At 43.2% G+C, this 27,391-nt stretch overlaps 1 protein-coding gene across 1 annotated transcript in view; it reads right to left on the bottom strand.

Moving 5' to 3' along the window:
* Positions 1–27,391, bottom strand: part of RNF217 (ring finger protein 217) — a 62,408-nt gene that overhangs the window by 28,537 nt on the left and 6,480 nt on the right. Inside the window, exon 2 of the mRNA XM_048505579.1 lies at positions 13,109–13,342. Within this exon, the coding sequence (XP_048361536.1) occupies positions 13,109–13,342 (234 nt within the window). The remainder of the gene's footprint in view (positions 1–13,108; positions 13,343–27,391) is intronic.

Genomic DNA, 27,391 nt, shown 5'->3' on the forward strand with positions numbered 1-27,391 from the left:
GAGCACTCTTGCTCCTTTTGTTCCGGCAGCCACAGCAGGATCAGCTGCCCCAAGCCGGCGGGACGCCCTCCCTTTCGGCAGGCCCGGTCGCCCGGCGCCGGGCCCTCCCAAAAAGATGCCGGTGGCCAGGGCAGCGCTCCCGCCCCAGAAAACACTGAGTTGCCCCTCAGCTGCAGTCGCTGGCTCCTACACCCGTTCAGCTGGGGGTGCTGTTGGAGTGGCTGCAGCCTTACCCAGACAGGGGGGCTGCGCGCTTGCTGGGGGATGGTTTTTCTTCTGGCTTCCGCATCCCATACCTAGGCCCAAGGAGGGCTTACCATGCCAGCAACCTAAAATCTGTCCGCGATCTCCCTGGAGTGGTGGCTGACAAGCTCAACAAGGAAATCCAGGCCGGCCGCATTGCTGGCCCGTTCAGTCACCCTCCTCTCCCCAACCTCAGGGTCTCCCCAATTGGCGTCGTGCCTAAGAAAGCCCCAGGGGAGTTTCGCTTAATTCAACACCTCTCCCACCCCCGGGGCGATTCCGTGAATCATTTCATTGACCCAGAGGTTTGTTCGGTCCGTTATGCCACCCTGGACGTGGCCATCCTCTGCATCAGGCAGGCGGGTCCGGGGGCATCCCTTGCTAAGTGTGACATTCAGTCCGCCTTCCGGCTCCTGCCCATTTCGAGCTGCTGGGCATCCACTTCCAAGGAAATTGGTATGTGGACAAGGCCATGCCCATGGGCTGCTCCTTTGCCTGTGCCGCCTTTGAGACTTTCAGCACTTTCCTTGAATGGGCTTTCAGGCAGAGGGTGCCCTCCGGTTTGGTGACTCATTACCTTGACGATTTCTTGTTTATCGGCAGGCAGGGCACCCGGGAGTGTGATCTTGCCCTGCAGGCTTTCCAGGCCCTGGCCGCCGAGTTGGGGGTCCCCTTGGCTCCCAACAAGACGGAGGGGCCCGCCACTGCCCTCAGCTACCTGGGCATTCACCTGGGCATGGTCCTAGGCACGTCATCACTCCCGGCTGACAAGCTTACAGCCCTTTCCGCCCTGCTCCAGTCCGTTCTCCTCCTCCGAAAATGCAGGGTGCGCCTGGTCCAGTCCTTACTCGGCCACCTCAATTTCGCTTGCAGGGTGGTGGCCCCGGGTAGGGCTTTCTGCTCCCGGCTGGCGAGGTCCTTGTCGGGCTGCAAGTCCCCTGACCATCACATCAGGGTCTCCCGGGGCATGAAAGAAGACCTACAGGTCTGGTTGTCCTTCATCCGAAACTTCAACGGCATCTCTCTGTGGCAATCAGCTTTGGAACCTGGCCTGGAGTTGCAGGTGCACTCTGATGCCTCTGGGGCTTTTGGTTTCGGTGTGTTCTTCCGGGGTCAGTGGGCGCAGGGCCTTTGGCCCCCAGAGTGGCACGCGCAGGGCATCACCAGGGATCTCACCTTTCTGGAGCTGTTTCCCATCCTGGTGGCGGTGCACATTTGGCACAACCTCTGGCTTAACAAACGGGTGCTTTTCTGGTGCGACAACCAGGCAGTGGTGCGTGTGGTAAACAGACAGTCGAGCAAATCGGCACGGGTCATGCGCCTGGTTCGCAATTTGGTTCTCACCTGCCTCACTCATAACATCTCTTTCAAAGCTGCTTTCGTTCCAGGTTTGCAGAATGAGATTGCTGATGCCTTATCTCGCCAGCAGGTGGATCGTTTCCGGCGCCTGGCCCCCGGGGCGGAGCCGTTCCCAGCGACAGTGCCGGCGTCCCTCTGGAGCCTTGGCAACGAGACGTCATCACAGGTGTTTTGAACTCGTTGGCACCGGCCACGTGCAGGCAATACGACGGAGCCATGCGCGATTTCCTGAGCTTCGCTGCGTCCTCCGGGCGCCCGGTCTGCGGTGGGGTGGACACCGGCCTCCTCCTCGAGTATCTGGTCCGGCTCCATGGGCAGGGGATGCACCCGCGCACCATGGGGGTGCACCTGGCGGGCATCGCCTTTTACTGCAAGGTTTCCGGTTTCCCTGACGTTACCAAGGCGTTTGTAGTCCGCCGCCACCCAGCCACTAGGCACCAGGCAGAGAGACCAGGCAGAGGGACCTCAGGCGCCCAGGCAGAGGGACCTCAGGCACCCAGTCACCAAGGAAGTGTTGAGGGCGGTCACCGGAGTGCTAAGGCAGGTGTGCGCTTCGCGCTATGAGCGCTTGCTCTTCGCCGCCGCCTTCCACCTGGCACACCACGGGGCTTTCAGGCCTGGGGAACTGGTCGCCCCTACTCGGGATTGACTTTCCAGCACCGCGCTGCAAAGGGAACATCTCGTCCTGTCGGGGGACATGGTTTACGCCTGGCTGGCCCATTCAAAAACCAACCAAGAGGGCCGCGGGGCCTGGGTCACCATGCCAGCCCTACCGGGCGACGCCACCTGCCCCCTCCCTCCCCTTATTGAGTGGCTACGGCACAGGCCTCGGGTGGGCGGCATGCTTTTGGTGCACGAGGATGGGTCCCCCCTCACCAGGTTCCAAATGCTGGCGGTGTTCAGGGCATGCTTGGCTCAAGCTGGGCTACCGGCCGCGGAGTTCGGCCTGCACTCGTTCAGAATAGGGGCCGCCACGGCCGTGGCAGCAGAGGGCAGGGCCCCGGAGGATATCCGCAGTTTGGGCAGGTGGCGGTCGGGGGCCTTTCGGGCGTACATTCGCCCATCCCTGACTTGTTGATGCCCCTCCGCAGTGCCCCCAGGGACGCCGGAGACTGTCTCTCGGCAGGTGGGGGTCGAGGGGCACAGTCTCGCCGACAGAGTCGGGGACTACGCCTGCAATTCAATGGGGCCGCATCTCGACTCGGGCGCACGTGAAGAATTGCCTGGATGGGGCAGGGGCACATGCTTTGGCATGAGCTAGAGCCCAAGGTCATTGAATACATTTTTCAGCTGGCTACGCCAGACCTCCTGGTCATCCACCTTGGGGAGGAGGATCTCCCTGCCATGACGGGCCTTGACCTGCGTTGTGGTTTGGCCGCCACGCGCAGGAGGTTTTCCAGGCAGCGGCCTGAGATGACCGTGGTTTGGTCCGAGATGGTGCAGCGGGCCCATTGAGCTGAGCGTTGGATCCTCTGCAGTGGACAGGGCCTGCAGAAAAGTTAACAAGGCGGCCGCCAAGGTGGTGCTTTCCCTCGGGAGCGGTGGCAGAACACTCCGAAATCACCCGGACGCCATGGACCTTTTTTTCAGCCGGATGGCGTCCACCTGTCCCAATGGGGCATGGACTTGTGGCTTCAGTCAGTTCAGTTTACTCTTCGGCGGTGGTTAAGATAGAGACAGGCTCAGGCTTGAGGAGCTTGGGCGGTGAGCTGCAAGGGTGGGCAGCTCGTGGCGGGTTTGCAACGGTGTCGCACATCTGGCGAGAGAACGAGCCTTCCGGCTGGGGCTCCAGGCTTGCGCCTCCCCGTGTAGGGTCGGTGGGTGGGGCGGAGCAGGCTACAGCGAGGCCGGCAGGCCGGGGCCGCTGCCCGACACCCAGGGGAGTGGGCGTTGGGTTGGGCCGACAGAAGCTGCCATGGGCTTAGCCGTTGCCCGCTACACCCCCCAGTTAAAGCACGGGAGGAAGACGGGCTGGGGCGGCCTTGGGAACACTCAGCCGCAGCCTCGATCTCCCCTCAGCAGAGGCGAGAAGTGTGGTTTAAGCGATTAGGTAGCATGATCTCTGGGGTTTCCCTTCCCGCCAGTTTCCCATTCATTGGGGATGTGATGTGCTGCACTTCCGCTTTACGTCGCTTCCAGCTCTGATGTAAAATAGTTCCTTGTTTATATAGTTTGATGTTTAATAAACGGGCTGCGGCCCATTCCTTTCCAGCCTGTCATTGTGGTGTACTTATTGAGCCAGGGAGTCTCACCTCATCTGCAGCAAATAAGATGCACCTGAATAACCAGGGGCAGCCATTGCTGCCGTGGTGAGCAACGCAGCAAGATAAGGCGGGCATGCGTGATGGCCTGGCAGCAAGCTGCAGAACCGGTGCAAAATGATTGGCTCCTTGCAGCAAAAGGGCGGAGGAGCCCCGGGTATATTAAGACGCCTTCCCCGGTCCAGCGCTTCTTCCTGGCGGCGCAGAACCAGCAAGGCGTGGCCCACCCACCCTCCCTTGTAATTAGGGTTAGCGGGAATTTTTGGGTCCTTACTGTCGCGAGTCCTGGCGTATTTGCAACGGTAAGTCGCATTACTCTGGGAGAGAGAACGCAGCCTTCTCCGCTGGGGCTCCCAGGCTTGCGCCTGTGTAGGGGCCGTAAAGTGGCTGGCAGGCTTCCGGTATCGGCAGGCCGGGTCGCTGCCCGGAACACCCCAGGGAGCGGGTTGGTTAAATGGGCCGACAGGCGCTGCCATGGGCATTAGCCGGTGTCTCGACACCCCCAGCAGTTAATCGGGAGGAAGACGGGCTGGGGCTGCCTTGGGGCTCAGCCGGTGCCCGCCTTCTCAGCAGGGCGCGGAAGTGTGGAAGCTTCATTTAGGAGTATATGATCTCTGGGGCTTCCCTTCCCGCCAGTTTCCCATTCATTGGGATGTGATGTGCGACCCGTTTGCCGCCCAGCTCTGATGTAAATAGTTCTTGTTTATATGTTTGATGTTTAATAAACGGGCTGCGGCCCATTCCTTTCCAGCCTGTCGTTGTGGTGTACTTATTGAGCGAGGGAGTCTCACCATCTGCAGCAATCATCTTTCAATTTGTAGCCACCGGAAATCATTTAATTCCATATAATGAAGACTACTACCTCCAGTTACTGATTTTAATTGTCTTTTCTAAACTTCTGAATTGATTAAATCTTCTACCAAACTGATCAGTTCTTGAGTCTAAAACGTGCTGGTGCTTTAAATGCAAGGGCTCTTTTTCATCTTGTACATCCAAGCTGACCTCAAAAAATGTTTTATCGAGAAAAATGCTTATAAGTTTTAGTGCTCACATCTTGTTTGAAAAATTGAAGTTTAGTTTCAAAGGTTTTTATGTACCCAAACATGTCAATACTTTTGCCAAAAAAGGATGAGGCGGCCTATAATTCAATAAATAAATTATAACTTTAAGTTCAGTTCATTCGTACAAAGTCTATAAAAGCATCAGTGTACTGATCCATGTACCATCACTGAGCTGAGGAAACGTCTAAATTTTTAGTCTCCACATATAACAATTTCTTCATAACCCTCCACAAATCTTTCAATGAATTTTCGTCAGCTCAACGACCTCATATTGTTGTGATTCAACTTCCTGTAATAGTGCAGAACATTTTTTTTTCTTGCGGAGGGGTTAAAAAGCTACTAAATTCACTATTTTTGTAACAACTGTCATGTAGTTCTGTGAATCCTGCCTTGGCACGCAACACCTCCTGGTGGATTATGCAATGAAACAGCACAACTGGATGTCCAACAGCTTCCATAAACAGTTTCACAAATCCAATCTTCTCCCACCCCCCACCATATTGGGTGTTCCATCTGTTATCACAACTTTATACATATAAATGCTTAGGTCACAGAGCATTTTTAGAACAATTTTGCATATTTTATTCCCTGACGTAATTATTGGCACTGTTTTTAACTTTAACAGCTCTTCTCTCATTGTCTAACCACTGGAAAATCTAGCAATGACAGTCAACCAAACCAATGAGGTCACATTAGTAGTTTAATTGAGACAAATAAAAAAATAATTACAATTAAAGTCTACTTTTAATTGATGTTGTGTGTCAGAGATAATTGTCATCACTTGGTCTTTAATGGTATTTCTGCTGACTGGTAGCTCAGAAATATGCTTAATAATAGGGTCTTGAAACAAACATATCTTGTAACATAAAAGATATATGTATTAGAAGAGTCTTTAATAAATTCTCATGCAGTAAGGGTCTTTCCATACTGAGTTTTAGTGACAAATACTGAAACTTGCTGATGTTAAATTTGTAGGGTTTCTTAGGAATTTAAGAAAGTTATTTGATTGACATTTTTGGGGGAGTTGCTGCTGAGAACCTTATTCCTTCCTTTCTTCCTCTTTTTTCCCAAAAGCTGTGATGATTGATTACAAAATGTCTTATACATTCCACGTTCTGTTTACTACTGTTTCATGAACCAACAGGCACAATGACTTGCCATTTCTGTCAATAACGCTGTACTTCGTTCATTTATCTTGAAAGATTCAACCACTTCCTATCACACAATTGGGATTTTAAAATTTGAGGTTCCTCCATAACAGGGATAAAACATAAAAGAAATATAAACAAATGTAGCCAAGTAGTTGCACTCAGTTGAGGGAGCACTCAAAAATAAGGATTCTCTGACAACCAAAGTAGTGCTGGTGCTTAACCCCTAACCTCAACCCCTCCCCCATGCTTAGGAGTTTTAAAAATGCACCAGATTGGAGGCAGGGGCTGATAGGAATTGTATTCCATGAACATCTGGAGTGCCATAGGTTCGCCACCACTGCCCTAGGACCTCCTTACCATGTGTGCACACACGCGCACACACACATCGCCCCCTAGGCTCTACCACCAATGATCCCTCACCATAAACTATAAGGTACTGGTTTAGAATCAGGTTGGTATCCCAAATAAATCCAAGGCAAGCAACTGACCCCACTCAGAAGGATTGAAGGGAAGGTAGTCCACCACCAAGCTAAAAGTAGGCCAATGAAGAGTCGCGTGGGCAGTTCACAACTAAAGGAAAACCCATCTGACCACAGACTGAGCCCTGCCCTCACCTCTCTGCAGACTAGCTCCTGCCATACCCCACCCCACCCCGCCGAGCCCAGCCCCTGCCTCCCTGAAAGGGGGGCTTGGTGGCGTGTAACTGGGGCGCACTCTGTTTTGTCACTGGGGCCCCAACGCACTGGCGTAATGCCCATTGGGCAAGGTGGGCAGCTGCCCAGGGCATCACCTTGTGTGGGGCATCAAAATGCTGGATTCGTTTTTGGGTATTTTAGTGGTTTTCCATTTTTGGCCTGCAGGGGGTGCAGTTTTTAGGCTAGCGGCACCAAAATTTCAGCGTATCATCAGGAGACTGTCCTTATGCCACTTCCCCAGGAGTTTGGTGAGGGTTTGAGTTTCCAGGGAGTCCAAAGTTAAGTGGACTCCCCAAAGGGGGTGCCCCTATCCCCCCATTGTTTCCAATGGGAGCTAATAGGAGATGGGGGCTACCCTTTTCAGGGTCCATAACTTTGGCCCCCCTGAACCAAACTGCACCAAACTTGGGGGGTATCATTAGGGCAGTCTCCTGATGAGACACTGAAAGTTTTGAGACTGTGCCTTCAGAAATGTGCCCCCCACAGCCTGGGTAACCCCCCATTGACAGCTTAATGCAGAAAAGCTCAATGCAGAACAAAGATTTGCTTGGGCAAATTTCCTGGTGGATGTTCCTGCAGGGGATGCAATTTTTTTGGATGTATCGGGCACCTCAAAATTCTCTAGGGAATTTATTATCTGGAGATGATAGGCACCCCCAAGCTTGGTGCAGGTTTGGTTCAGGGGGGGCCAAAGTTATGGACATCCACCCTCAAAACTGTAGCCCCCATCTCCTCACCATTAGCTCCCACATTGGAAACAACAATGGGGATGGAGCACCCCTGCTTTGGGAGTCCACATATAATCTCTTTTGGACTCCTTGAACCAAGCACCCTCACTCAAACTTGGGGAGCTTGCGCATAAGGAGTTTCAGTCTCCTGGATGGTATGCGTTGTGAAATTTTGCGTGCTGATATGTCTAAAAAATGCACCCCCTGCAGGCATTCGCCAATGTCCTAGTGCAAAAAAAATTTTTGTCATGCGGGTGGAGTGGGTCACGCCCATGGGGAGGGCATCCAATCTCAGGGTTCTTTGCCTCAGGGCTACAGGGTTTGCCCAGGGGCTGCCTCCATTCACAGCACCCTGCCCCCACGTGACAGAAAGGCATGCGCCTTAGGACATGGGTGACCCCATGTTCCTATAGGCCTTGCGCCTCTGGGGAAGAGATCATGTATGAGTTCATAGCATTGGCCACATGGGTGCCCTCCGAGATATTCTTGTCCCTGTCCTTCAAATCTACAACTGATTTAGATAATGAGAATCCATTGTAAGCTCTGTGTGGTGTAAACTTGCATATTTCTTGTATTTTTGTTTATTCAGTTTCTTTGGTGATCCAAGCAGGGAGAATAGTTTTGGTGTTTTGGTGAATGTTGGACTATCACTCAAAATTTCGTGGTACCTTTGGTACGCGTGTCATAGGTTCGCTATGACTCCTCTAGAAAGACTCAGGCTGAAAAAGATCTTTCACAGCTCTGGCTACTCAAGTATCTTTTAACTGGAGATTCAGACATTACAAAATCAATGTCAAACCCTGTCTCTCTGGGCATTCCAAGGTTCTATATTCTTAGAAAATTAACAGGTTAGGCGTGACTCATTTCAGATTTTTAGATGGCAACAACACATTTTAGGTGCCCAACATTCTTCCAGCCCTGCTTACAGCAAACCTTTTCATCTCCAGTGAAATTCTACATGTAGTAAATTCTAAATAAAGTTTTCTAGAGAAGTCCTAACAATGTCTTTATTTTTAGTGGCTGTAAAACTCTAAAATGTATTTTCCTCCTCCCACCTAAGCACACAAATCTGAGATCTATTTACAATATACAGAATTGGGCTGCAGAAGTCCCTGAAAATGCCAACCACAACTGTGAAATTAAGTTGTTGCTATGCAAGAAAAAAAAGTAGCGATGGAGATATTTCAATGCTTTCTGTGATTAGTGCTTCCAGCTATTCAAAGTACACATGCTAGGCACTGATTTTAACACTGTAAGCCACTTTCAGTCCAAGTATGCAGGGTCATGGCTCAGTGGCCAGGTATCTGGTTTGCACATAGAAGGTTCCAGGGTTAATCCCCAGCATCTCAAATTAAAAGGATTAAATTGCAGATACTGTGAAAGACTTCTTCCTGAAATCCTGGAAGGCAACCTATCACAGTATCACAGTACACCAGGGATTCCCAACCTTTTTGAGCCTGGAGGCACCCTTGGAATTCTGAAACAGCGCAAAATGGCTACCATAGGAGGCAGAGTCAGATACCATGGCTGCCACAGCTTAATTTCAGTCACACAGTGGAGATCCATGTGCTGTGGTGGCAGCAGTAGCCAAAGTAACAATTTTTTAAAAAAATCTGCATAGCGAATCAAATTTCCAATTGCAAATTGGAAGCCTTCCTTGGAAAAAAATCCAGCTGCCCCCCACCCCCCACTCTCTAAAAACATTTATTCGGCACCAGAACAGGTATCAGCAGGCACCATGGCACCCACGGGCCATACTGCAGACCCCTGAAATAGACAATATTGATCTCAGGAAACCAATGGACTGATTCAGAATGGCAGCTTCACAAGGATTATAATTCATATAAATATTAAATAAATTAAAATACAAGCTGAAGTTCAAATTAGATTAGACAGTTCTTTTCCCCACAGTTCACTTGAGCAGTTTAGCTAACACAGAAACTGACACAACAGCAACAAAATCTGCAGCTCATTAGACATATCTGAACTCCCAGATCATGGACAGATTCTTGTCAGTTGCTGGCTGATGCAATGCACTGTTTGCAGTATCCTGCAGACTCCTCAATCAGCTGGCCAAGCTCACCAGCCATTCCACACTAATTAGGATTTCATCTGTCTAATTCCATTTCAGCTGTACCTTTCAACACATTCAGGATGTATTTTTCACTGCCATCACTAGATTAAAAATTAGAAATACAATTTGCCAGATATGTGACCCAGACTATATTGTTGTCTTTTAAAAGACTGTTCTTCAAATTAAGAACTGCACAGTTGGTTCAAATTACATGGTTGTAGTAGAGGAAGCTCTGACAATCTCACTCAGAAACAGTGGTGTGCCTGCAGAAAATGGTGCCTGCGGCAAGTACTGGAAGTGTGTGCCCCAAAAATTGCACCCTCCCCCCAAAACTGCATCGCTACAGAAGGGTGGAGGGAAAGGGTGCCCTCAACCTCTTGGCCACCTTTGCAGTGGGTGGGTGGCAGGCAACATGTGGGAGGCATGCAGGTGAGGCTAGTGGGCAGGGGCCGGGGGGAGGTGGCTAAATACACTCCCACATGACCCTCTCAAGTGGTGCTTGGCATGTCAGCCCCCTCTGTCCTCCCCTAGGTATGCCACTGCTCAGAAAATCTTACTCAAGTTATTCAACTTTAGACAGGTATCTCTGTCTCTTGAATATATTGAAAAGCATTGAGCAAGTTAGGTTTTTACTGCAGCCACAACAGTATGATTCCATTTTCAAAAAAGAAAAAAAATACAACTTTGTATTTTGCAGTTCTAATTTCATAACTGAGCAAAGAGAAACCTCAAGATGCAAAGAGAAACCTCAAGATGCAATAAATGTAATCTTCTCCCTCTAGGACTAAACCTAGTCAACCATGCAGATGAATTAAGAGGCAGGCTGAACTATCTGAAAGTTACCACATTACTGTTTGATCTTTCCCAATTATTTCTGACCTCTTTCTCAGAAGTTTTCATATATCTATTCTGAGTTCTCCTTTCTTTCTCACTAACCTCAAAGTCTATCCCTAATTCTTCACAAACCAAAGGATAAAGTTCTTGCTTTAAATGTTTTCTCAGATCTTTCACATCTTTTCAGATACAAACTGCTAGGACAGTGGGACACAACACACAGTTCACAGACAGCACATGGCCTTGTGGACACATGTTGTGTGTCCCAGATCAGAATGGTGGCTCTCAGATGGGATTTGGATTTTGATCCTTTCTCCCAGTCTAAGATCCTCTCACCCAGTCACTACAGAGACATAGAAAGAGCCTTCCCAAGTGGGGAAGAGGAAAAGGGCAGTATTTACCTCCAGGGCTGTAGTCTAGACTGAACAAAAACATTTAAAGGAAACATTTTCAAAACTTACTTGGGAAAAAAAAGTAAAGCAGCAGTATATATAAATGGTTAACAGCATTATCTGAGGTTATATGAACATCAACATTTCTATATCACAGATAAATCTTGGATGTTTGCTGTGGTAACCAGAAAAAAACTGTCATAATTTTTTTTCATATGGGTTTTTTTCATGGAACTGTTGGCCGTACACATTTTTCTCTTAGCTTAATGGCACATAGGGCATAAATACCTTTTCTCACCAATTTTCAAAGCCAAGCTTTGATTTTAGCATACTTCTGCAACATTTAGTCACAATGAACATGTATAATTCACTCACTACCAGACTGGAAACAGGACAGTAGTAAGAAAATGTCTACTTCAAAAAAAAAAAAAGGAATTTTGAGTCCAAAAAAATTATGGTTTTAGCAGACTTAGTCTCTATATTTTCTCATGGAAAACTCTCTTCTTTGAAGCCATAAATCACAACACATGCTCGCTAAAAAACAACCACCATACAACACTCACAAGTTTAATATATGATTAAAAGTCTAGTAAGCAACCAGGCTCTTACTGCAGCAAAAAATATATCTAAAATCAATAGTTATTCGTTCTGATTATGGTCAACTTAATGGTCAATTTAAGACACAAAGTACTGCAGAAGAGATAGCATTCATTACTAACCATTCAAAGATTATTCCAAATAATATTTTCTCATTTCAAGCTTTCCAATTCTGTTCATTAAAATGTACCGTATATACTCATGTATAAGTCGAATTTTTCAGCACATTTTAAATGCTGAAAAAGCTCCCCTCGACTTATATGCAGGTCATTAAATTTTTGTGTGTGTTTTTACTTTGCCGGCCAGCAGGGGGTGCAGTTTTAATGCTAGAGGCACCAAAATTTCAGGGTACCCTCAGAAGACTCTCCTGATGATACCAGGTTTGGTTCAGGGGATCCAAAGTTATGGACCCCCAAAGGAGGTGCCCCCATTCCCCATTGTTTTCAATGGGAGCTATTAGTAGATGGCTACCCTTTTGAGGGTCCATAACTTTGGGATTCCTTTCTTGAACTAAACTTCACCAAACCCTGGGTGGTCTCATCAGGAGAGTCTCTCATGATACTCAGCCAGGATTGGTGAAGTAGTTGGGTCAGGTGTGATCCAGTTAGTTGACCCCTAAAGGGGATGCCCCATCCCCCATTGTTTACAATGGAAGCTAATAGTAGATTTTTCATTTCTGATAATATCCCTCTTAAAATCTAAGTTGGGTTACATTGGGACATACAGATGATGATGAGGAATCCAGTTTTGAAGGATTTTAACTCTTGTGTTTTAGCTTGGTTGCTGATTGAACTAAGGTTTTTGTACTTTTAAAGTTATTGTTGATACCATATTGTTCTTGTTGACCCTCTTTTCCACTTACAGAGCCAGTTTACTGTTTTTCTTTGAAATAAATATTCAAAAACATTTAACCTACTGATGCCTCAATTGATGCTGCATTTCCCACCCTCGACTTATACGCGAGTCAATAAGTTTTCCCATTTTTTGTGGTAAAATTAGGTGCCTTGACTTATATGCGGGTCGACTTATACACGAGTATATACGGTAGTTAAAGAAGCTGTTTTACAGTGAATCAGATTAGCATGCTAACTGGCAGAAGCTTTCTAGAATCCTGGCAGAGGCCTTGCAAAATCATGCTCAGATTCTGTCCTGAATGTTGAAACTATTTACGCAATAGCTAATCATAGCATAATGTAGGCTTCTCTAAAAAAGAGACAGGAACATTACACACACACAAAGCTACTGTGCCAATTTACTAAAGGAATAACAGCCTGAAGTAAGAATGCAAAGGACAGCCCATGATCTTTGAATGAATTGATAAAAGCCTGTTAGCAAAAACCTTTCGAGAAGTTTGAAAAGCTCAGTTACAAATACTTTCAACATGACACTAAAATGAAAAGATAATGTCCTCCTACTGGAAAGAATAAACTGCAAGATTTGGGGGTACATTTCAGCCTGCATGATTGGTTCAACACAAACAGCAAGGAGATACAGCAAACCAAGAAACTAATAAGTCAACTGGCAATTTTTATGATTTAAAAATTATGATGTGGTTAAAAAGTAGCATGACACTATAGATTTGTATTCTAAAAGCACAGCTTACATTAAATTCCAGCAAAAGAAGAAAGCTCAATTAATGCCCACCATATCCTAGCCTACTCTTGCTGCTCACAGCTGTGTCATCTAATCCATAGCTCTGGTGAGCATGCTCACTTTGTATTTGTTCTCCATTTTGGTAGGGGTTGGAATGTGGCCTCTCTTCCTGAAGGTGGTAAAGTGCTTGCATTGAGGGCATGGCTTGGTGCTTGAGCCAATTCGGCTGAGTTCCAGGAAGTATTTATACTTGATGATGTCATCATGTGGCAAGTGGTACAGGACAGTAGATTCATCCAAATGTTCACTGCATTCTGTTATTGGACACTGGATGTCTGCTTGTCCCACCTGCACCTGAATGGAAACACAGAAGTGATAATAAAATGTGTTGCCAAGACCACTGCATACCATGTCTCTATATAAAAGATTCAAGATTTACCTTGTGAGTGTATATGACCAAATTCATATTACTTTATTCTGTAATAACATAAAATGTTACCTTTATGAGGTTGGATTTCATTAAAAGTTAACTGAATGTTTACATGGCACAAAACACAAAATATATCACTGAAATGAAAAATCCTTTCAATATGAGAATCCTCAAACTTACAGTACACATTCTTATCAAAGGCCACTCTAGAGAAGAGACAGGAAAGACAACTATTCCCTATTTTGGTTTATTCATACATGCTCCTTCATCGTTAACTCTGCACAGACTTGTTCCCTGGAATTATTTTTTACCCACTGACCAACTGGTACATAGATCAGAATCTAAAAATTTCAAGATTCATCTACAGCTTTAAGGAGAGTCAAGTCACAATGAACTTAAAATTCTGCAAGACAGAAAGCAACTTGAGTTTTTAATATAAAATTAAATTAAGACTGCATACTCTTAAGGAGTTACCATTCTAGTTAAATCAGTGGAATGCATGGTAAGCATTCCGAGCCCTTCGGGGATCGGGCGGTATATAAATTTAAGAAATAAATAAATAAATAAATAAATAAATAAGTCATGAACCATTCATAAGCATAAGCATAAGCATTCTATTGTCATTGTGCACACACAACGAAATTTACAGCAGCATTCCTCGATGCACACAGTTTCAGACTCATACCCCATCCTCACTTTCCCCTTCCTCCACCCATCCCTACACAGCCCCGAACACATCAACATGAAGCCGCAGAGTTTAGCATAGCCACAGCTATGACATATCTAGAAGCAGTCTTCTATACTCAGAAATGGTGAATGGGAGTAAGCACCTCACAACTGGCAAAAAAAGAGAAAAAACCTAACAACATATTTGTTCAGTAAAAAAAATTCTCACTCTGAAATCCTGGAGAGGGAGGGAGGGAAGGAGGGAGGGAGGGAGAGAGAGAGAGGGAGAGAGAGAGAGAGAGAGAGAAGGAGGGAGGGGAGAGGGAGAGAGAGATTGACTGATGGCAAAAAAAATCAGCTATGAACTACAGCTACCACTATTACATTTATTGTTGGCTCAAAGCAAAGGAAAACCATATAGATCATGAATGGCATGTTTTTCCGTGCAGACCCACATCATCTTCACTTCATAATGCCAGTTTCCTGGATCATTCTTTCATAAAGTGAAAAGGTGAAGAAATGCAAAAATCTATACTTTCTTTTCTGAAGTTACTTATTTTCTAGATAGTGAATTAAAAAAAAGAAAACGCCAAATTTCAATACTGACCATGAAAATGATAATGCTAAAATATGAAAAAATGGAAATAAAGTCTTTTGGAGAAAAAAAACAGGAAAAATGTTCTACCCAGTTTTCCAGGCCATCATATCTCTAGTCAGAAACAAAGGCCCTTTCCGCATGGGGGGAATACAGCACCCCAGGGACGGCAAAAATGCTGTCCCTGAGATGGTGTTTGCACAGGAGGTGCTGCTGCATTGCAGCAGCGCCGTCCTGGCCGCCCCAGAGTGGCATGAAGCCTCCGCTTTAAACCTCGCTTGTTGAGCAAATTTTTGCAAAGCAGTATCTTCCCGTCGGCACGGTGCAAACCGCACCGCTGGAAAGACGCCCCTTTTCCCCTCCCCTCCACTGACCCCTGGAGGTTGGAGGGCAACATGGGCGGGTCCCTGTAGCCCTCCAGAGCGATGCTGGACAGGACGGTCAATAGAGGGGCCAACCGAGAGGCGGCTCCATGTGGAACCGCCTCTCCAGCTGGGGGGAAAGTCGGGGCTGCTTGCACGATAGTGTGCGAACGGTCCCCAAGCCTCCACCGGCACAATTCCGCGCGTGTGCGGAAACAGCCTAAGTTAACAACTGTCCGCAGAAAAATTATCCCCTGCTGCTTTTACAGAGGCTTATTTTGGATGCTATTTTCCAACTGACATTATTTATCTCCATGCCAAAAAAGCCTCAGTCATCCATAAGTACATATTTAGCCTGTAGGACAAGGGATTTTTTTCTAATTTATGCCTACAATGAACAACACTGCAGGAGGAGGAGCTCAGATGTATAGCTGGCTCTGGTCATTGTGGAGTGTCTGGTAACAACACTGTCTTGGCTCAATTTGTATGATTCATGTAATATATAGGCTCCTCCATCCTAGATTATCAAGTGACTATCAACTCAGCAAGGCAGGACAATTCCTGCTAGACTTTTGTTTTACATCCAATAAAATAATATTAAATGGATCCTTTCCTAATGATTGCCCAGGAGCCTTCACATTTACTTCTGTATGGGGCAACAGTGTCATAGACTATGGCATTACTTCCCCAAATCTGCTGAACTCCATAATTTTCTTTCAAATAATTAACAGAACTGAAAGCGATCACTCACACTTAACTTGCATTATTGGACTATTGGATCCTACTGTAAATAAACCAGCTCAAGGCCCTGTTCCAGATTTACCAAGTATGTTTCCATCTAAATGGCTTCCACACATTGAACAGTATTTTGACGAAGCAATCACCCAAGGCTATTTTGACAATCTTTTTTCAGCTATTATCAATGGCTCATCTCCAACTGAATCTCTCAACCATTACGAGAAATTAGTTGATTCCATCAATCATGTGATGCAATCCAATATAACCCGCCCTAGGAATACAAAAAGCCAACCAGTAAATAAGTGGTTTGACTCTGAATGCTATAAATTGAAATCACACCAACATGTTCTCCATCGCTCCTTGTTATATGATTCTTCAAAGGCCATGGTTGAGCAATATTCTCTATTGAGAAATGAACTACTACAGATGATACACACAAAAAAATCAATTCTGCCAGAGGAAATGGGATCTCTTAACAGAAGCTACACAAACTAAAAACTCTAAACTATTCTGGAAACTCGTTTCCCAAGAAACTACAGATAGATCAGGCTCCTTAAACTTGAGAATCACAGCGGAAACTTGGACTGCTCATTTCCAAAGAGTCTCCTCCCCTCCACTGATGCTGACCCTACCTCGTGTGAATATGCGGAGTGGGCAGCTGTTACCTTTGATGATATAATCCGTTTGACAGCCCATCTTAAAAAAGGGAAAGCCCCCAGGCCTGACCACCTATTGTCTGAAATTTTCATCAAATACCCCGACTGCTGGGTTCCCATGTTTGCTGCTCTGTTTACTAACATCAATTACAGTGGTCAAATCCCCCACATGTGGCAATCAGTGACAGTCGTCCCAATTTTCAAAAAAGGTGATCCCAACATTCCAACAAACTACAGGCCCATTAGCTTACTGCCACTTCCAGGAAAACTCTATGCAAGCTATCTTCTAGAAAAACTGGCAGATTGGGCACAATCCCAAATTGGCCCTGAACAGACTGGTTTTACTAGAGAACAATCTACCCTAGATCAGTGCGCCGTACTCTACCATCTCGTGGAAAAGTACACTTGCAAGAAGGGCTCCAAGTTATTTGTTGCTTTCTTGGATTGAAAAAGTACATTTGATTCTGTCTCACGTAAATTATTATGGCAAAAAATTTCATGTATGGACATAAATCCTAATCTCTTATACCTTATACAAATTTTGCATCACAACATGCAATGCTGAGTTCGTCTTAATGCGCATGGTCATTTAACACCTGAAATTCCATCAAACTTAGGAGTAAAGCATGTTTCCTTGCTCCATGCTTATTTAACCTCTTTTTAAACGATCTAGCACCCATAATTCATCGCATTGATGGGCATCCCCACAAAGAAGACCAAACTGAGGTTCCACTCCTTCTTTATGCCGACGATGCTGTATTATTCTCTCTTACGCAAATAGGCCTCAAACATCTCTTAAAAACATTTGCAGAATATTTCCATAGAATCTTCTCACCACTAACCATGAAAAGACCAACATTCTAGTATTCTCCAAGCATTGGAAGCTCCATACACGGAAACTGGATGGAAATCACATAGAACAAGTGAAGGAATTCTGTTACCTTGGTGTGTGTTTCCAATGCAATCTTAGATGGAGCTCTCAGCTAACACAAGTTATTAAAACATCTAAACAGAAAACATCAGCAATAGCTAAATTTTTCTACACCAACGGTGGACAATATTTCCCAGCTGCCATCAAATTACTAGAGTCTCAATTACTCCCCCAAGCCCTTGATGGAGCTCCATTATGGATTTGCAATCTCAAAACTGATCTCGAAATTATTCAATCCTATTTCATTCGTCGTTGTCTCGGCATTCTAAAATGTGTTGCTTATTTTGCCATTCGTTATGAACTCGGCCTAACATTGGTGGAGACAAAAATATGGATGCTAACCATTCGATTCTGGCTCTGGCTCCATTACAGGGCTAAACCAAAGAGCCTTATACACCATATGTTGTTGGACTCTTTTTAATCAATATGGCATAAGCAAATAACAAAAAAGATAAGAACACTTGGTATCTCTTTGGACTCCCTAGGCAATTCAAACGAACACTACATATTTGCAAGAATAAAGCAAAGACTAGTTGATATGGAGAAACAGTTAATCTACACCCAGGCAATGAGACCTTGTTCCCCACTGGCATTCAACCTCTTTTCAGAACAAGGGCGCTTTCCAGCATATTTTTCAAACCTTACCTCCCCACATACCCAACGAGTGTTTATGCAAGCCTGATTTAATATTCTTCCATTGGCAACCTACAAGGGAAGACTTGCAAATATTCCATACAATGAACGGCTTTGTTCATATTTGCAGGGGCACATAGAGACCATCGAGCATGTAATACACTGCAGCTTTTATATGTTCCAAAGAGACAAGTTCATAAAACCTCATCTGAATAAAGCCCTACAGACTTCTCACAAAGGGAAAGTTAAATACTTACTCTGTGATAAGAACATCCAGATCACTTCAGACGTTGCCACATTTCTATTAAAGGTGTTGAAGCTCCAAAACCTTAAAGTCACTCCTGATTAATGTTATGGATAATCAGTGTAAATTGTTTAACATTTTCATTTTCCCGACCTACATTGACCCATGCAGGCAGTTTTATTTATTTCTATTTTTATTTTTCATTAATTTATTTATATGTCAATAAAAGGTGCTGTTGTTGTTGCTGTAATTTATAGGCAAGATATTGTAGTCTTGTACTTAACTGTTTCAGCATCTCATCCACTAAACATCTGCACTCGGTCTGCAGTATCTTCAGCACCAGCATACAATGTCAGCAGACAACAATGTGTCAGAGGTCAATAGTGTTCTTTTAGTGCACACTTCATATCACATTAATTTGGAAAGCAAAACATTGTTCCATGCCAAAACAGCAAAAATCCTTGGAAACAGATGCGTAGCTTTTTAAAAATTTACATAAACTATTTACAGAAGTTACAAATTTACTATATTAAATTCAATATCAGTAGTTCAATGATATATGTCATGGATAACCTGACCAAACAATCCCAGGAATTATTTGTAGATAGTTTAGGTGATCAAACCTTCACTAATGCAGAGGATTCCTTCACTAGGTCCCTCTGGTGTCCAGATCTTGTGAGATCTAGTGAAGTCTTCTAGCTAAAAAGAAAATCCTATAGGTGCAGCTGATAAAAAGTTCTTTTACTTTTAACAATGTTTTCATCATCAATCTTTTATCTTATGGAATTATTTTGTTCTTACTGAAATTCTGTGGAGAGTAAATTCCATGTTAAAGGGATTAAAATACAAGCCGTTTATTCCATGAGTCCCCCACAACAAAAAGAATAGAATAAGACCTGCAGCTGCACTAATTAAGTACAGACGCTGACTGCCAATTACAGATCAACAGCTGCAGTTACTTTAGGTCAATACATTACAGATACATTTGGAAATGGTAGACTGTGATATTAATTTACCATTCTTCACTTTTGGCTTGCTGGAACATCAAAATAAATTACAGTATTTACTTCAATGCTACACTAAGGGTTTTTTTTTTTTACAGGGATGACATAAAAAGAGGGGGGGTTGTCTTACATTTCCATACAAGTTACAATTATGTCCAACAATGAAACTGTCCTTGGTGTGTAATTTTTTTTAGGATATCATCATACATTTTGGGTCATCTTCCTTTACAGTAAATATGGTAGCAGCCTTAAATCACTCTGGTGGTGATGGAAACTACCATCAAGTTGCAGCCAATTTATGGTAACCTCATGGGGTTTTCAAGGCAACAGATAAACAGATTACCAAGTTATCTATCAGGGAAACCCCTGCATCATGTTATTTTAAGCTCCTTAGATGCCCTGACTTGGACAGTCCAAGCTAGCTCAACTGTTACATTTCAGAACCTAAGGAGGGTTGGCCAGTTCTTGGATGGGAGACCACCAAGGAACTCTAGGGTTATAACGCAGAGGAAGACAATGGCAAACCACCTCTGAAAGTCTCTTATCTTGACAACACTAGGAGTCACCATAAGTTGACTGTGCCTTGATTGCAGTTTCCACCACCATTAGATAGGATGGAACTGTTGGAAGTTGCCTTTTGGCCATCTTGTTCAACCCCATGCTCTGTGAAGGTAATCCAAAGCCATTGCCTGAGCCGGTGTAGCCACATTTCCTTGGTGGTGTACTATCTCAGAGTCAACTGTGCTTAGCTTCTGAAATTGAACAAGGTGAAGCTATCCTGGGCCATCCAGGTCAGGGTAGGAGTATTCTCTACTATTTTCCCAATAATACAATCACTTTCAGTTCTGGAAAAGAGCTTCAACTTTCTGCTGATTTAACAAAAAAATGTCCATCCTATAGAGAAATATGTCTTCTTAACAATGCATAGTATTTTCAACAAATAACACTACATCTTCAGAAACATGTTTCTGAAACTTACTGATGGTTCCTGGCCTGAAGACTGCCTGGCTGTCCTTGACCACAGCCAGAGCCCTTCCAGTTCTGGCCCTGACCTGGTAGAACAATCCATCTAATGAGACCAAGGCCCTGCAGGATCTATTATTGTTCTGCTGAACCTGCAATGAGGGCAGAGATAGTGTCCATCCATCTTATTTGACCTCCCTTCCCTTTCGCCTTCTCTTCCCCTTTCCTGTTTTTTGTTTTTAACATTAAACAAGTACTAATATTTTAAATTTTGGTGATCTCATTCTTTGCTGAATTTTTATTTTAAGGTACCATGAATTGATTGTTATAACATTTTTATTGCGGATGAACACTGTACATCAATTTAAGCCTGTTGCAACATGGAAAAGCAATCTAAAAATCAAATAAACAAACATCCTGTGGGGAGAGAAATAAAACCTCACTGTATCACAGATGGAAGTTTGTTTATTTGTTTCTCTGCAACAGGGACACAAAGTGGCTTGTACTTTTCTCTCCACTGTTTTATTTTCACAACTACTCTAGGAAGTAGTTCAGGCTGAGAGTATGTGACTGGCCCATGGTTATCCAGCAAGCTTCCAACGTAGACTGGGGATTCAAATATGGGTCTCCAAGATCCTAGCCCAACATGCAAACCACTACATTACACTGAACAAAAGTTGTAGTTTTAAAAATCTCAAAAGCAAATATTTATAAATATGGGGAATGTTGTTTCCCCTCCCCCTACTAATTCTAACTTCTCTATAATCTGCAACTCCAAAGTATATTAATTAAAACAATTCTAAGCAGTGCTTCTCTAGTTTCAATCCAATGAAACAAAAGGGTTCAGACTGGGATAGATACATATGAAACAGATATTATTTTATTTGGCACACACAATATACTGAGTCAAGAATAAAAAATAATTGAGAATCAATATACTAAGTCAAGAACAAAAAATAATTTCCTTAACTGAAAAATAAAATATCCATAATACTTCCCAGTGCATTTAAGATGCAGTAGAGCATTAAAACATCAGACTAGAATCCCTGCTATTGCTCACAGACTTCCTTAACCTGAGCAAAAATAAAGAAATTTCAAAGACTGAACTATCCTCATTTCCTTCACATGCAGACCTTACCGCTAATCACAGCACAATGAGAATAAACAGTCAAGGATCTTTGCAAGGCCTGTTCATATAAAATGTTAAATAGTGAAGTCATATAATAAACACTGTGTGCCCTCAATTCAGAACTGGCTCATGGCAACCCAGGATCATGGGTTTTCAAGGCAAGGGATGAGCAGAGGTGGTTTCCACTTTCTGCATAGTAAACCCCAGACTTGTTGGTAGTTTTGAGTCCAAGTACTAATTGTGGTCAACCCTGCTTAACACAGCTTTAAATAATCTCCAGTACAGTTTATGCAGGCATTTTCCCTCTAGCTAGTGCCTTGGTTTCCTTTAATCTGCCTTAACATTCGGGAACACAACTCTTTAAAACAAATTGTCTTGGCATTCATTTCAATGTGTTTCCCTATAGCTAAACCAACTGTACAATCCACAGTTATGGAGAAGAACTAACTTAACATATAATTGAACAAACTGAAGCAACCTGACGAGAATAGACATGTCAATCATTCACTGCACTATCGTTTTTGATGAACAGCTGAAGGAATAGAAAGGATTTTCTTGTTACACCCACCCACAATTTACTATTATCCAACCTCACAGCTGAATGAATCCAACTGGACTGTTCAAGTTATCATAACAAAATAAAAAAATCTAATTGGATAATGCTGGCCTGTGAAACAACCATTCTTCTGACCATCTCTGATAAACAAGAATGGGACAGTGACAAACAGTTTTCCCTTTTGGCCTAAAGGATTGTGGACCTTACAAGTCCAAGGAAAGGAAAATAGTCCTATTCTCCACTATGTTCTAGAGCAGAGGTCCCCAGTGGGGTGCCTGTGGTTGCCACAGCATGTGCCAACACTTTTCCTGGTGCCCACCAAAGAGCAAAGATAGGAACAGGTGGGACTCTTCCCCAGCAAGGTTTTTAATTGGCTTTGCATATATATTTTTTAAAAAGTTGCTTTGGCAGCAGCTGCTACCACAGCACAAGCATCTTCACTTCCAATTGGCCATGCTGGCAGGGGCTGATGGGATTTGTAGTCCATGAGCATCTGGAGAGCCGCAGGTTGCAGACCTCTGTTCTAGATGGAAAAGCTGCCCAAAATAATCTGGAAGAGCATGACATTGTCAATGGATGATTGATTGATTGATTGATTGATTGATTGATTGATTGATTGATTGTTTATAAGTATTTATATCCTGTCCCTCCCCTTTTGAGCTTAGGGCAGCGTATAACATGTTATAGTAAAACAATTAAAAGCATTCAAAACATTAAAATCTCCATCTTCACTGGATTCAGCTTCAAACAACTCTCATTTATTCATTCAAGTACAGTTCCCAGACAACTGGCCAAAATTTCTGGGGCAACATCTGGATGGCTGCTCATCAACAGATGTAACTGGGTGTAATCAGTATACTGATGACATCCCAGTCCAAACTTATGTATTAACCTGGCAAGAGGTTGCATACAGATGTTAAGTAAGATTTGCAAGAGAGTCACGCCCTGAGGGACAGACACCACACAGCAACAAATTACAGGCGGAAGAACTCTCACCAATAGCAACTCACTGTTCCTGGACCTGGAGAAAGGAGCACAGCCAATTCAAGGCAGTCCCCTATACTCCTACACCAGATTAATGGAATTCATATATTAAAAATTTAAACATTGCATAAACATACAGTTTCATGTTACATAATTAAAAAAATTAATCCTTGTTTCATGATGAATAACCTTTGGACTACAATGTATTCTAAAAAGAAAACATAAGCTATCTCTAGATAGATTTTTTTTACTCAAAAGGCCTTTTTTTATCCAATTTAAATTTTTTAAAGCCAATTTAAATTTTAAAAATTAGATTTTTAAAATAATTTTTTAAAAAATAATCATTGATTTTTATCCATTCTGAAACACACAAAATACCTTCTACTTTAAGCACCAGCAATTTCATGCTTCAGAAGTCCTTCTAAATTTAGCAATTGACCCATTCATTGTAGCTCAGGCCACGAACATTCTGCCATCAGTTACTACCACAGAATTTCAAAATTGCACAGCTGATATTCTACAATATAATTGCCTGCACTTTGAGCTAGATAACATCCTTTTTCAGCTGGAATGTCATCATACACACACACACAGAGAGAGAGAGAGAAATAAACAAGATTACAAACAGAAATATTTTATCAGCCCCACATATTCCATTCCTAATCTTGAGAAAACATAATAATATGATAGAACGTGGGGGAAGAATGACTATTGGGTGGAAGAGAAGAGATTGTAAGAATGTACAAACTACCTGCAAATGCTGGTGTGACAAGCTCAAAATAGGATTTAAAATTTTCAAAAAATAATTAAATGGTACAGCAAATATTGAAAGCAGTGACTCTGTTGATATGCCAATAAACTGACTGACACTGTCACAGTTGTTGTTGTTATTATTATTAAGCCTTTATTGGCATTAAAAAAGGAAAGCGGAACGGAAAAAGACGGAAATTACAACACACATTAAATCTGAACTTGGTATTGCAAGTAAACATTTCAAGGGCAGCGACAGAAACATGCTACATTCCAATCATAATATATTATAATATTACAGTAAAATATTAGAATAAGGTGGCATAATAAAGAAAAGTTAATTACATGACCCATTAATGGATTATTTACATTTGATTACTTCGAGGAGAAAGTTTGCAACAATCTCAGGGGCGGTGTTGTTCAAAAGGATTGGAATAGCAACCGACTCTGCAGGGGCCATTGTAAATAATGGGATGGAATTTACATATCTGTCTCTGACTCTCTTGGTTCTTGGGCTGTCACAGTTGAATATTGCATGAAGCAAAGAATGTCACTATGCAAGTAGTGGCTCCCTCTCCTATCCGTAACAGTGAAAAGAAGGAATCCTGGTTAGAAAATAACTCCAAATGCAAGCGCACAAATTAATTCCGAGTTTCCCCGACCCTATGATTCTGAGCCTGAATTAAACTCTGGTGTAGAACGTGTTTGGCAGGGGAGGAGAGAAACGAACTCTGTGCAACCTACTTGCTACAGGTAGTTAGAGTTAATATGCAGACAAGATTACATCTCAGCATTCCTCTTAAGCTGAGCAACTGCTGGTTCATTAACAAGTCAGGTCAATGTAAATTTTAACTTAACTGTGGTTCAGTTTGCTGTCTGATGCAGCTGAATAATTAGCTTTCTTGGTAGCACAACTGCAAGGGACCCAGAGTGTACTCCAGTCCAAAGACTAGTTTCTTAGCTGAAGTATTCAAAGTTGGGTATATTGAACAAACATTCCTTTTCAGTGCAAAAATCCACTGAATAAGATCAGTCCCCCCAAGAATCTTTGAAGCCTCTAGCTCAGAAACCAAAAGTTGGACTAGGGCAGAGACCACAATCTGTAGAACTTGATGGGTATATAATTCAGGGTTGTCTAATAGATTTGGGGTGACCAAAGGAATGTAGCTGGATCAGTTTCTTCTTCAGTACGTCTCACCCATGAATCTAGGTGATTCTTGGGGGCATCAGACCTTGAAATCTTTGGTCTGTGTAACGGATGAATCAGAGGTTGAATCAGAGGCAGCTTGAACTCCTATACATTCCCCGAGAAGTGCAATGCATTTTAAAAATTATTTTTAATTCAGCCTCCCATTGCAATAAATACACACACTGGTGCTACAGATGGTAAACCATCTCCATTCCCATTTAGTATTGAGGTTCTGATGGGAAAATTCAGTGATATTCATGGACAGATTGTAGACCAAGCAGTGTCCACAACGAAAATGACCCTTTACATGGTTTGTGAGTGTCAGAAGTTTCAAAAAGTCAGATCTCATTACAGATGCCCTTAAATTAGACCTCCATCTGAATCTGGTCCTGCAATGTGTGTCACAGCCTGCTTGTCGGCTATAATGTGTCAGTGTTTGAGAATCACCTGTTGTATTTTACTGGCTAGGGTGTATAATCCATAGCATACGTAATTCTAGTCTCTGCCGTTCTAGCTTTTGTTAACAGAAGGCATTTCCTATCTGTTTGATCTGCTGCAGACCAAGCGTTTTTTAGAATATAATCTGTTGTTTAGAATATAATCCTCTAGCAGCAAATTTCTGAATTAGGTTAGCACCTGCTTTCTTATAATCTACCTCTTCGGTTGAATTCCTCTTAATTCTTAAAAGTTGACAGAAGGGCAAGCTGTTTTTTTAAATTCCATGGAGGATATGATTTATAATGGAGTGTAATTGATTTACCCACAGGTTTGACGTATGGTCTAACTCCCAGTGTTCTCTCAGATGTAACATAAACAGTTGTATCAAGAAAGTTAACCACCTGCAAATCTATGACATAAGAGAATTTATGCAAGCATCACATGTTGTAAGGCTTCTTTATTTTTATACTGATATTTATTGTGATCTATTTATTCCTACAAATTGTATTTAATACCTTTTAAAAGTTGTAATTTAATATACTATTCATATGCTGTTTATTTAGTGAAAATTATTCATTGTATACCTATGTTATTCCTTACAATACAGACATGTAATTATGCAGATGCAATTTCGAAAGGGCAGTCAAATGAACAGTCTACTGACAAAGTGGTTGGACCATGAAATGGGCTATATATCTAGAATTCCTGTCCCTGATGTTTTTGCACATACAGTCCCTGTTTGAATACACAGCAGCATAGAGGACATTTGCATTTATATGGCCCCAGTTTGGAACTGTACTGAAATTCAGAAGACATGATATTTTTTCCCTTTTGTATATATTAGTCTTCGTCTAGTAGTTGTTGTATATCATATGCTATTTGTGTAATGATTGGTGTTTTGTACTTTGTTTCTGTTTATTTAAGATTATTATACACTTATTCACTTGCTTAGAGGAGAGCTTCATCTTTATTTCTCCTGAGGGCATCCCACTCTGAAGCAGTTGGCAATGCAATCAGACTTTGGACCAGGTAATAGTATATGCCACCTTGCAGGGTGAGATCCCTGAAATCAAGGAATGTAGGAATTGTGATGGTCCAACTCTTGGGTGCGGGGAGAGCTTTTTTAAAATAACAATCAATATTTGTGGTTAGATCTGTACTAAGCAACTAGCAACTGCAGATAAAGAACCGGGAACCAATATCAGCTTAATCCATAAAAGTTTACAAAAAGTTTCCGAAGGGAAGAATCTAAATCCAGGGTCAAGGCTGTAGTACAACTAGCCACAAACCATTGCTGAAAGCCCAGTCTGACCCCCACTCATGCCAGCATTCTGTTTTGGATGCCAATGCTGCCCCACTATGGCTGGAACTTCCATTTTTTGTCGCAGCAGGGCTGTGGGGTGGCCAGCTGCCTGTGTTATCAGACCTTCCGCAGGCGTAATTGCTGCTTGCCCCAGCAGGGTGGGCACTCCACTGGTAGGTCTACCCCACCCCCCACCCCGGATTAGGATGTCCTTCTCTTAAAGCCTCAATCCATTAACTGAAGATTCCAGAGATTGAACCTGGAATCTTCTTCGTGCAAAGCAATTTCTGTCACTAAGCTACTGACCACCCTTAAAGTACAATTAAAGCCATGTATATAAAGCACTGAACCAAAATGAAATAATCAATAAATAACCAGAGAAAAAGAGAACCTATTTCAATTGTTTCAAATTTTGATTTTTAAAAAGAATATGTAAGGCAGATTCCACATGGACCAAAAACAGTGGTGTGAAAACAGTGTAAAAGGACTTAAAATGGTGTAAAAGGGTTTACACCGTTTTCACACCGCTGTTTTTGGCCCAAGCAGAATCTGCCTGTTTTTATTCGCCCAATCCCCTTAAGAATTGTTCCTACACTTTCAAGTTACTGTAGAATTACGCAAGAGTAAAATATTTGTATTTTAAATTTGTAAGTTAACTTTATGTAAACTCGGGTAGAAAAAAACCCTGACAGAAGAGGGAGACTGAAGAAAGAGGGATTCTTCCTCCAGACAGTCTTGGGATACTTATTCTAGCTCAAACAAAATCACGCTCCAGTTTTATGCCCCAGAAATCTGTCAGTTCTTTTCAAATAGGGCAAAAGCTGTGTTCTCT

The sequence above is a fragment of the Sphaerodactylus townsendi genome, linkage group LG01 (assembly GCF_021028975.2).
Source record: "Sphaerodactylus townsendi isolate TG3544 linkage group LG01, MPM_Stown_v2.3, whole genome shotgun sequence".
NCBI lineage: Eukaryota > Metazoa > Chordata > Lepidosauria > Squamata > Sphaerodactylidae > Sphaerodactylus > Sphaerodactylus townsendi.